The sequence below is a fragment of the Citrus clementina genome, unplaced genomic scaffold (genome assembly GCF_000493195.1).
Source record: "Citrus clementina cultivar Clemenules unplaced genomic scaffold, Citrus_clementina_v1.0 scaffold_5, whole genome shotgun sequence".
In the NCBI taxonomy this organism is placed as follows: domain Eukaryota; kingdom Viridiplantae; phylum Streptophyta; class Magnoliopsida; order Sapindales; family Rutaceae; genus Citrus; species Citrus x clementina.
Window position 1 is genome coordinate 38,925,284 of NW_006262201.1, and position 12,183 is coordinate 38,937,466.

Below are 12,183 nucleotides of genomic sequence, written 5' to 3' on the forward strand. Positions count from 1 at the left end.
TTATTTGGTTTGGAGGGCAGTCTTAAATACTATCCCAAGATACCATATTAATTAAGATTTGAAATGTGATTTTCTACCTAAAAATAAAGATTTACCATGATTTGGACAGATTCTTGATTGTATTGTAAAAAACAAAAATTGTATATAAAAGACCATCGTTATTGAGCGTAAACAAAATTTCAACCGAACGAATTCAGCCATCAAGCATATCCGTAATAGAATATCCAATATCACTGAACAAACTTATATAATAATTTCTAAGCCTAATGGATGGAATATTCCACTTAGTAATATTCAACCAAGTTTCACAGAAGACAGCCCCGTCGCTGGCAGCTTTTGCATCATAATTTGCTTTGGTCACATCTTGATACAGCTCCATTCTTGCACAATCAAATGACGCCATTGCTGCATGCCAATAGCCCCATGCACCATTCTTTAGTGCTGGTCTTAAACTCGGAGCAGTCCTTTTGTTTTTGGCCATTTTTTTCAACATAAGCTTTGCTGTCTGTTTGTGATTGCTACAGCTATCTCTAGAGCAATTCTTGCCACAGTTTTCAGCAGGTCTGATGTTGATGGAGTTCAGGGATCGCGACCCAGAGCTGAAACAGTCTACATAATTTTGGGTTTGTTTGCAAACACAGTCAACTAAGTTTGATGCTGATGATTTCAAAACTGTGCCATTTGTTGATGAAAGATAATGAAGAAGTAAGAAGAAAGAAATGGCTGCTGCTAGTTGCTTCATGACAATATCGCTGAAGGAATCCATTGCTAGTAATTTAAAATAAGGGTTTTTCTTTTTGTAAAGGTTGTAAGATTGGATGATCATTAATTTATGAGGATGATTTGTAGCTAATCTTTTGCCATTTTTGGGTGTCTTTGAAAAGGGACTTCAATGTCATCCAATATCATGACCCTATAATGTACCCAACTAAGTCATTAAAACTTCATAAAATTATTATTGAATTTAAACCTAAATTTATAGGTTCTAAAAGTAGTGTATTATTGGACCAATCAATCGAATTTAAATTTTATAATATGCAACATTCAAAATATTGGAGGACTCACATAAGAAAATAAAATAAATACAAATGAGTAAAATAATAGGTCGTTTTCAATGAGTATATAATCCTAATTAATTTAACTCTTGCAGTGAACGAGGTCTATGTATATCGTTGGGCTATTCGGCATTAGCTTAAACAAATCAAGCAGCAAATCTGGAGGTCAATTCACATTAAAAGTAATCAAATCACATGAAAAAGGTAGATAATCAGACTAAAGTTGGCAGTCAAATTGGAATGAAGTAAGCAATTAATTATCAGAGTAAGGCTCTGTTTGGCAGTAAATCAGAATTAGTTTTATATAGCAGATTTCTCAATTTAATTTTTCTCTTTGTATGGCTTGATTTTCTTTCTTTCTTTCTTTCTTTTTTTTTATGTATGCGTACACTAATCATACACAATAGTGAATAAAAAAATTAGAAAAAAAAAATCCTACTGTATTATCTTTTTAGGGACAACAAATGTGATGTGTGTACCTCAAAGGATTTGACATCGGAAATGTTAAACTTAATTATCAAATTAACACATTAACGATCAATTTTAAAACATCGAGTATCATTTAACACGTAATTAGCAAATAGTGCAACATATGCGAAATTCAGTGAAATACGGAAGTCCTAAAAAGATAAAAGAACAAGAGAGATAACTCCAACAAACAATTGGACTATCAAATATAAAATGTAGAGAGTTGGTAAAATATTATGACTGTCAAGTGAAAATTGGTGTTTATCATTGCGCTTTCAAAATTAATAAAAAGAGTAATAATTTTTTTATACAAATTAACTCATCAAATTAGGTAATTAAAACTGTCTAGAATTTACCTTCTTTTGCTATTAGTAGATACGTCATGTCAACAACAATAGCTAAGTTGGATCAATTTAAAATCATCAGCAACACATAAAAAGGTTAGTTTGCCATTTTTTTTTTTGTTGTAAACCATCCGGTGTGCCGCGACCGCATTGGGCCTCGATTAATCCGGATTCGGAGTGTAGTCATAATTAAGACTCTTTACCCCTCATAAATGGTGTGTTTAGTAAAAATCGAACTCGAGAATTCTTATCACAAACTCAGTCTGCACTGCCAACTAAGCCATAACCATTTGGTAGGTTAATTTGCCATTTTAGGTACCCATGAAAAGGAAAACTATCATCATCATTCATTAATAACAACAGATCCTCATTAATGATCATTTTCAGCCCTATAAATTAGCTTTATATCTAAATTAACAAGGAAAAAAAAACTATACCCCCCCAACTTTGATTTCAATTTATTACAGATGGACTCCCATGGCAACATTGTCATCATGAAACAAGTAGCAGCAGCCATTGCTTTGTTCTTAGTTGTGCACTCTCCTTCACCAACAAATGCCATGATTCTGGATTCTCCATCAAAATTAGTAGATGGTGTTTGCAAAAAAACCCTAAATTATGCAGACTGTGTCTCAGCTATCGGATCCGCATCAGCGTCGGATTTAAAAACACTGGCAAGAGTTTCTCTGGAGAGAGCAGTTTCTAACACAACAAACAGCAAAGATTATATTGACAAATTGGCAAAGGACAAAAGCACAGCACCAGCACTAATACGAGCCCTAAAGGAATGTGTTTCGGATTATGAAAGTTCGGCTGCATCATTTAAAAGCGCAAAAATGGAGATAGATGAAGATATTTCATCGGCAAATTATGATGCCAAAGTTGCCGGCGACGGGGCCGACTCGTGTGATACTTCGCTGAAAGCTACTAAAAAGGATGTTCCATCGGTTAAGGCAAGAAATTACTATGTCAAGTTGTATAGTAATATTGGATTTGTTATCACTGAGCAGCTTGGTGGCTGATTTGTTTCGCTAAAATGGTGGTGTTGCAAACATATTAAATATATTCATAAATAAAGTTGTAAGCTCTTTTTAAAAAATAATAATAACAATAAAAAAATCTATCCAGATCCTACTTAAATAAATAGTTCTTTCAAACCTTCACGCCAATCGGTGGTTCATCGGAAATTCTCGTACACAGTGAATTACCAAAATTTCAATTAAAATGAAATTTTTAGAATAAATCAATGCAATTTAGGGACATTAATTCAGGCTCTCTCGTAAAGCTATCCTTTAATTTAACCAAAAAAAAAATTGCTTCTTTTCCGAGCGCAGAACTAGAGTTTTAGTTAATGAAAATTATAAACATAAAGGGCTATAATATTAAATTTGTAAATTTGAGAGGGCCAACACATAAAAGAACCAAAATTTCAATCAAAACCTTAATCTTTTATGGAAAGTTTCTCCAGCTGAAGGCTTCTTATCCTCGCAACGTTACTACTCAATTACTACAGTTGTGTTTGCTACATGATACCCACTCCGAAATAAATAAATATAATCCCTTGAGCTTTGACCAATCAACCGAGCAATCTCTGGGGACCGCTAAGCTACTAAAAAAATTTACTTAATGTTATGTTTTGGTACAAACAATGCGTTTACCATAACTCTGAATTTTAGTGATCTTATGAATTAATCATATGAATGCATTGACAAATAAAGGAATCTTAAGTCTTAACCAAGGAAGGTGTAATCCAAATTCTTTACAATTGATTGGAAATTGACAACTTTTAAGCTTGTCCAATTGAACAATCATTCTCCCGTAAAACTTACCAAAGGAACAGATTATGGTTCTCTTGAGCCGAGGCTCAATGACAAAATATATAACACGCATATTACAAATATAATGTTTATATGTTAACAATGTAATGATTTTCACCAAATACCAAAAATCAATCGACCTTCATCCCTTCAAATCATACAGCCTGATTTATATTGTTTAAACCAAACAGAGGCTAAGAAAAAAGTAAAAGAAAGAATTAAAAAAAAAGGTTATATTGACCATTGCAAGCACAAAATGCAGAAATTCTGGGTGTCATTATTTACACAAAGAATAAAACCAGCACCAGATATCAAATCCAAGGTAGTAGAAAGTTATGAACAATATAAAGAGAGAAGAATAATAACATGGCAAGTCACTATTCACCTTTCCATCTCTTTTCAAACAATTACAAACACACATCCCTACCAACTGCTTCCCACAAAATAAAGGTAATTCAACCTTTTCTGCCCTAGGAGAGGAGTAAATTTGACTCCCCACAGAGTAACCATAAATTTAAAAGCACCGGCAACTTACTCTGAAAAAACGAGGAAAACAGGTCAAGTAAATTGTGCACCATTCATGTAATTCAGTAACGGTGTACTAATAATAAGATCAAGTTGAATATCCCATCATTGGTTTGCTTCCTTTGGAGCGCCATAGCCTCTGCTTTCAGTCACCGTGGAGTTGGCAAGAACCTCAGGTGAAATTTCCCAGCTGCCACTTCTCCTTCCCCAACTTGAATGCCGAGTTTCTGATCGAATGGTAGGAGCTCGAATATCTGAACCCAAAACAGAGTCGACCTCCGAGGTATTGTGGGGATGACCATTGCTCCCTCTGCTCCGAATGTCCTCATCAATTTCTTCAATGTTTCGACGCTGGGAAATCTTCAACAAATCTTCACCAATCTCTAGATCATCTTCAACCTTTGAACGTGGATCTCCACCCAAATCTTCTGCTTCTGGAGTACGGGGCAAAGAAGTCCTTGGTACCTCCTCTTGAACAAAAGCCCGGAAGTTGTTCCTTGAGGTTTTTACCTTTGTACAAAACACTTCAAGAAAATTGTTCACGCAACCCCGGTCATAAACGTTCAGCCTGTTGTCAGCCCTGTAGCGGAAATTTTCATACGTAGTCTGGAAAATATGGAGCAAATTAGTTTAGCTGTACCAAGAAAGAAATTGACCATATGAATTAATCATCATTTATAAATTCAGGAAACAAACTTTGACAGGACAAGATTGTTGATATATTTGCAGGTCTGCACTGACTAAAAACTATCATTCCAACCATGACATAAATGCACTCAGAAAGTAAAGCAACCGATAAAAACATTATTTAACTTTGGTTTCTCTTCACTAATAAGACTTGAGTCCCTCACCCTGGCCTCTACTCATATTAAGATTCATTTCATTGATGATCAACTCTTTAAAATTTAGTTTCTCCACCTTATCAGCCACATTTGACACCACGTAGTTAATGGGGGTGATTTGAATTCCAGAAAACTAGTGTTAAAGAATGCTATTTCTAGTTATGTGAAACGATGTGCTCAGAATCTCAGAAAACAACCAAAAGAAATTATTGTTGTTTATAGCATTTAGATTAATTTTTAAGATTGCATTTGAAAACTGTTTTTGAATCTTCCTACGGTGGCATGCCGTACCATTTAAAACATTATTAGCTATAAGATTTTATCTGCACAGCTTTGTGCTCCTACAAACAAATTCTACCATAGAGGAGTTTGCCACAGTTCAGAACTAAATAAAGTTTGTCAAACTCAGCAATAGCAGTGGCTGACTAGTGACTAGTAACCACAAAAAAATAATTAGGCATACCAAAAATGATGAAAACAAGAGAAACCATCTGACCTGATTTGTGCCAATAAGATACAAATGGAAACCAGTGAGTCCACCAACAAACCACAGGGATATGAAACAATAGGCCATCAGTAAGACAGATGCAGGAGACGCTTTCATTGCCCTCCAGACTGTGCCATGGTGATCTTCCATCAGAATCTTGATGTACAAAGCTGACATGGAGAACACATAGATGCAAAGAAGGGTTGATGAAGAAACAAACATGAAGAAGAAGCGGTAGTTGCGCTGCAGATGGACAAAGCAATAACATTCATATCATATAACACTTCCTCAACGGAAATGAGCAAGTACCAGCATTAAGTCTAGACGAATGTAGAAATAATAAATGCATTCTTATTGAATTGTATGACAGCATACCAGTCCAATGCATTGGCCCACCCAAGGGCAATGGTGATCAAAACGCTCCACGCAGTTGTTGCAAATGGAACAATGAGAGCAGCGGGGAGGACGATAAAGCATGCATGTGTCACAGTACTTCACTCGCACTGGAACACCATTGACCATAACTTCTTTAGTCCGTGGGAACTGAAGGCTGGGTGTTTGTCTTCCCCCAACATCAAGTGACATGGATGACTCATAACGGAATTCTTCCTCTGGTGGATGAGAATTCCGAGGAATGATACCAGGGTCTCGGGCTGATGTGAGAAAGAGAAGACCCAATACCTATCAGAATTAATAACAGATGTAAAATGAGATAACACTTCAGGTAAGAGATGAAAATTAGACAAGAATATTAATAATAAAAGTATATCTATATTAGATCCTATGACCTGTTTTAGCCAAAAAGAAAATGGAAAAAAAATTATGTGGGCCATCTTGATCTTAAAAAATCAGATATCCACACCTAAATTAAGCAAAATTCAAATTTTTAAAAGACTGATAAGCTGGATATTGAAGGTATGAGGTATAGTACCTTATACTTCAAACTACAAATACACACGATTCCAACATAATAGGATTATCAAAGAACTTCAATTATATGTTGCATACCCAGTCAATCCATACTTTGGCCACATGTAGGTCCCTCCCCTAAAATTTTAAGTATAGACACTCCATTCAAAAAAAGAGAAAAGGCCGTTAACAAATCTCAACATATGATTGACATGCAGACTCTATGACCAATCAGAGTGCAGACCTTTGAAAAAAAAAAAAGGACTGGTCCATAGAAGTACAGGTACGTAGTTGCCATCCATATGTAAACATACTCAACCGCAGAATGTTAAATAAATTCAAATAGTGAGAATGAAACAAATGAAACACAAATACCCAGCGATTAAGAGGACTAACATAGATAGTAAAAACAATCGCTACCACCAGAATCGCATATCCTGCATTATATGGTGAAAACTCATGGCGAAGATGCCTCGCAACAAATACACAAAAGATAACAACTGGAACGATGATCAGCAATAACGTGACAAGCAATGACCTAGCATCTGGCCCAAATATCAACCTCCCACCAATGATAAATTTCTGCAAAAGATGGACAAAAATTAAAAACAAAAGCAGAAAAAATCACAAAGCTCAACAAGTCATTAAGAATCGAAAGATGCAGCAAGAAATACAAAGCAGCGGAGAAAACAAAAGCCAAATGGAGAACAGATCTGTCATCTTGCCTCTTGTATCAGAAGAATATTTTTTGTACAAATTGTGCCATCCACAACATCAATCCAGTTTACAGACATAAAAACTTAAGGGGTCATTAAAAGGTTACATATTGCATCCTGAGAGACATAATATGATGATTTGTTAGCATAAATACTAATAAGCATCTCCTTTTACAACTTGATATCAATATGGGCCAAGCTAACATTATAACGAAAAGATACTTCAACTGCATTTCTATTGATTTCTGGCATGCATAACCAACCACCTATATAGTTTTCATTGGAATTTCTGCATGCAACGTGATGCTGAGTCAACCAAGATCCTGCTGGGTTATTTGTGAAAAACACAAGTAAATTAAAAAAAGCGAATGGGGCACCTTAACGGAGGCCGCAAAAGGATGCTGCAGAATGCAAAAAGTGAAGTATAAGGACCATCACTTTGGAACACTGGAAAAGACAAGCCGCTTGAAAAGACACATGCTATGTGCTTCGTACATGTTAAAGGTGCAGAACTATCATCACAGACGTACCACATGTAAATTCGAATCATACTCGACTAGAGAGAACCAAAAAAAAAAGATTTTCAACCAGAAAAGACAGATTTTCCTTTGGACATATAAAAGTATTCTAACAACCACGGAAACCAGGTTTTTCATTAAACAATGCTCAAATAATCAAATAATCCTTCCCACCCATTATTTCTGAGAAAAGATTCCCTATTGTCACTTCTACTTTTCTGCAAGTAAAAAGGGTGACTAAAATGTCAACATTTCTTATTTGCATCAGCTAAATAGCATGACATCCATTAAAACAAGCCATTTTCAGGCTATAAACCACTCAGACAATGCTATCTTTGCAGCCACATCAGAGATTTAAGGTGTCATTTAACTATGTCATACATGATTTTTCACACGGGTTTGATCAGAGTACAAAAAGGCTGGATAAAAGTTTAAAAAGGCTCATTTTATGAGCATTTGCGTCTCTTTCAGTAAAGTAAAAAAAATCACCAATGTTTTCTATACATTTATATAGTTATCTGAAGGAGTAACGGACCCAGTCTTATGGCCATGGAATCCCTTAACGATAAATTGACTTCTATTGGAAAACAGGTGGCATACAAGCTCTGGAGAATTATAAAAGATGATGAAAGAAGAATAATTATACTTTTGCAAGGCAGCATTTCCTGTTGCAAAGCAGAGATTCTAGAACACACGTAGAAAAGCACGACTGAGCATCAGATGTACAGGGACATCATCAAAAGAACAATCATTAGTTGAAAATCAGGAGGCAGTACAGAGCCAGTGAAGCTTTAAACCATGTCCAAGAACAAATCAGACTCAAATGCTGTCATAACAGCTATATGTCAAGATGTTGATTGCATGCAAATTGATGTTAGACTAACATACCCACTTCTTCTGTTTATCTTCATTAATCCTATGGAATTCCTTCATTCAATCATATAACAAAATTATGCCCATTTCTCCTTCCTCTTAAGATATTATAGAAACAGCTATTGAAAATCTATGGCACAGTTCAAAATTAATGTGAAAAAGAAATATCCCAGTCAATTTGCACATCACCACTCATTTTAAGCTCACAACAGATCCCACATTAATCTAGCTCTACTCTCAGCACCTATAATTGCACCATAACATCAGCGCAACCATCCTTTTTCTTTATGCTTTATTGTCTTTTCATGTTGTCAACCTAGCACGTGCACTACCACACCCTAACGACACCTCAATCAAAATCCTTATACTACTATGGTCAGAAATTCTGTGTTAGAAAATGCAATTATCATTCATTTCCAGTTTGGAGTACACAAATATCCTTGTCAACTCCATCCTCTACTTCTTTTGTTGGCAAAAAATTAGCATTACCCTATTCTTCATTTTCAATTTGAATTTTTGGAAAAAAAAAAAAAAATCAAGAAAAATTTATGATGCTTGACGCACAAGCATTATTATACACAAGCGACTCACAATTGAACCAACAACACTACCTCCATCCAAAATACTTACTGCTCTACAACTCAGATTCAGCCCTTGTTGCTAACAAAATAGCACAGCTGCTGCCACATCGACCCACAGAAACAAAACCTCAATAAAATTCCTTTCAGCACTACGACTACAATCTATTATGAGCTCATCCTAACAACCCCACAACTGAACCATTGATCCCACAATCATCCACTTCCATTCCAGCAGTGTTCTCCATATCTTCCTTTTTCTATCCTATCTGTTCATTTTCACATTTACAAATTAACATTAAATAAGAAATAACATTTCTGATGTCTTGCTATTGAACTGGCAACCTCAGGATATTTGAGATTTAAAAATACATATAATAAAAAACAAAACTCTTTCAAGCATGATACTCACTCTCCATCTTTCGAAATTATCATTTCATCATTCAAAATATCTCTCAGATAACGCTCTAATTCATCATTCCCCGTTCCTTTAGTTTCTTTGTACTTAAGCCGCAACTAAGAAGTACCTTCTCTTTTAGTAAATACTAATTAGTCTCTAAAATTCAAAACAATCATTCAGTCAAAACCTTCAAAAATCCCATCAATTTTTCTCCATTTTCTCAGCAACCAAACAGAAACTTACAAAACCTAATTCGAACAAAAAACTAAACCAACCAAAAACCCACTAATATAATCCCAAAAGCAAACAAATCTAAACCATAACAGACCAAAAAGCAATGCACTCAAAGTCAAAACAGAAAATAAATAAATAAAAAGAACAAAAGGTGTAGCTTGTTCTTACATTACTCCCTTTCCAGACTTCGTACACGCGCTTTGCCATGAACAACGATTTTCACGCGCTTTTGTCTCTTTAACGACTACGCAGGAGCTGAGTCGAAGATTTTGAACTTGCCAGTGTTGCTTCTGTTCATTTCATTTCTTTAATAAAGGAAACTAAAAAAACCCTTTCACTCAAAACCCACCACCAAAACCTACGAATTTACACTCGGCTTCTTGCTAATTTAGGGAGTCAGATGCTGGCCTTTGTAGGGATTTTTTTTTTAATATTTTTTTTAATTATTCTGAGCGAAACATAAAGAGATCTTGGCGATGGCGGTTCTTTGTGAAGTGATGTTTTTGCGAAGAATCGAATGGAAATGTTTTTTTTTTTTTTTTTTAAATTTTTTTTTTGCCCCCCTTTTTTTTTTTTGGCGGAAAATGTAAAACCGCTGGAGCAAATGGAAATAAACAAAAAAAAAGCTTAACAAGGTAGGCCAATAACATTCAGATTTCTGATTTTCAAGATATCACATTTAAAAATATAGTTATTAATAATTTTTTACACCGGTCTATATCCTTGAAATTCGTTGTAGAGTTACGACTTGAGAATTCATGTAATAGATTACTTGATATACACTTGAAATATTTTTTTAAAATATTAATATGCATATTTCAATTAGAATATTATGCTCACTAATATTTAAGATATATGGATTCTACTCATATTTCTGAAAAAAAAATCCATTTGTATCCAATTGAAAAAAAATTAAATTCCCCTAAAGAAAAAAATCGAACTGAATGCAGAAGCAAATATTCTCTCGATATGGCCAATCCCCTGGCCCCCTAAAATAGCATTGTCAAAAGAATGATTTATTTCAAAGATGTAACAGTCCAAATTGCTGTTCAATTAATGACTATTGTTAACAAAATCTTATTGTAGGGACTTGTATAAAAAAAAGATGCAAAGTGCGATCTTATTTGTCAATTTTGTGAAAGTTACGGAATCCACATGTTATTATATCAAAAAAAGGGGAAAAAAAAAAAAAAAAAGGAACGATGACTTTTGAAAAGTGAATGATAATAATCTGGGATTAACGGTTCCAAGTCACTAATCAGTTACCGCTATATTTAACTTTAAAAACTTTCCTCGTCCCTTTTGCCACATCAGCATGATGCTGACTTCATCTGACGTGGCAAGAATATGGTGGGATTATTGACGTTTGGTTATTTTGGTTCGTAAGGCCCAATAAATAATGATTAATCTGGCGCTATGATAACCTAATACGACTGTTGAGCATGTGAAGGAGGAGGATAAAAATGAAAAAAACCAGCCTAGCTTTCCCTGTTAGATTCTTTGGGATTCCTCTCCCTCCCTATTCTCCCTCCTAGTCCTAGATATTCTTTGTTCTACTTACATTTCGAGAGGCAAATATTCCCCTCTTAACCTTTTTTTTTTCTTTTCTTTTCTTTTTAAATTGTAAATTCCACTTTTGTTATTGGGGAGGAGTTACGATTACATCAGCCTTGTTGAATTATTTTATTGCGGAACCACTAGTGTGCAAAAATCCTTTTGCATGTGTTTTTACGGAGGGAATTTTTTTTTCTAAATATTTGAAATTATATCCATATACCATAAAAGAATTATGTAACAATTGTATCATAAATTTAAAAAAATATATATTTCACAATCTTTGAATTTTTTATTATAAGTATGAGTGGATTCTAATAAAATATTTTAAAAAATGATATCTCTTTTTATAATCTCGTGTTGAATTAAAAATTGTATAACGTTTGAATTTATAAAAATAATACGTATGTTGGATTAACGATATATCATTTAGCAAAATAATTTGTTGGTTGGCAACAAATAGTTAAATAGTGACAAATATTATTTATGGTTCGTGTTTAATGTTCTGATAACAATAATTTTTATCAATATTTTCATGAAAAATACCAGGGGAAAAAATAAACAAGTACTTCTAGCCTTCTAAGAAAAGCTTTCAACTAGTTTTCCGTAATCATTTTTTTTTTCTCCTATAGTTGTTTTTGTCTTTTGTTTGATTAAGTAGACGTCTTCATCAAGCTAAAGAAAATTCATTCGTGTAAAACATTTGAGCCACCAATCATTACGCATAATTGTGACCACGGTTTCAATAAGTGCTGCTTAACATTTTTTTATCACGACCATTATAATTGAATATTCGTTGTATTATACCAATATTCTCCATCATATCAACATAATTTTCCCATCGCTGTTTGGTTGAAACTATA

At 34.3% G+C, this 12,183-nt stretch overlaps 3 protein-coding genes across 3 annotated transcripts; 1 reads left to right on the forward strand and 2 right to left on the reverse strand.

Moving 5' to 3' along the window:
- Window positions 1–193: 193 nt before the first annotated feature.
- Window positions 194–766, reverse strand: LOC18041996. The gene has a single exon (XM_006434440.1). It carries the CDS (start codon window positions 764–766, stop codon window positions 194–196), a length of 573 nt encoding a protein of 190 aa, XP_006434503.1.
- Window positions 767–2,309: 1,543 nt separating this feature from the next.
- LOC18041997 lies at window positions 2,310–2,942 on the forward strand. Its single transcript, XM_006434441.2, has one exon. It carries the CDS (start codon window positions 2,335–2,337, stop codon window positions 2,887–2,889), a length of 555 nt encoding a protein of 184 aa, XP_006434504.2. The 5' UTR covers window positions 2,310–2,334; the 3' UTR covers window positions 2,890–2,942.
- Window positions 2,943–3,920: 978 nt separating this feature from the next.
- LOC18042796 (protein S-acyltransferase 8) lies at window positions 3,921–10,310 on the reverse strand. Its single transcript, XM_006434442.2, has 5 exons — window positions 9,935–10,310; window positions 6,844–7,029; window positions 5,914–6,219; window positions 5,548–5,781; window positions 3,921–4,815 (listed from the first exon to the last, which is right to left on the reverse strand). The coding sequence occupies exons 1-5, from the start codon at window positions 9,971–9,973 to the stop codon at window positions 4,315–4,317; spliced, it is 1,266 nt and encodes a 421-aa protein (XP_006434505.1). The 5' UTR covers window positions 9,974–10,310; the 3' UTR covers window positions 3,921–4,314.
- Between the last annotated feature and the right edge of the window lie 1,873 nt (window positions 10,311–12,183).

What these genes read in the sequence shown, in the direction of transcription:
- LOC18041996 (XM_006434440.1), bottom strand. Translation starts at nt 766, where the DNA reads ATGGATTCCTTCAGCGATATTGTCATGAAGCAACTAGCAGCAGCCATT.
- LOC18041997 (XM_006434441.2), top strand. Translation starts at nt 2,335, where the DNA reads ATGGACTCCCATGGCAACATTGTCATCATGAAACAAGTAGCAGCAGCC.
- LOC18042796 (XM_006434442.2), bottom strand. Translation starts at nt 9,973, where the DNA reads ATGGCAAAGCGCGTGTACGAAGTCTGGAAAGGGAGTAAT. An exon ending in AAGTCTGGAAAGGGAGTAAT is followed by an intron (nt 7,030 to 9,934) that starts GTAAGAACAAGC and finishes CATCTTTTGCAG; the next exon opens with AAATTTATCATTGGTGGGAG. An exon ending in ATCTTATTGGCACAAATCAG is followed by an intron (nt 4,816 to 5,547) that starts GTCAGATGGTTT and finishes CATATTTTCCAG; the next exon opens with ACTACGTATGAAAATTTCCG.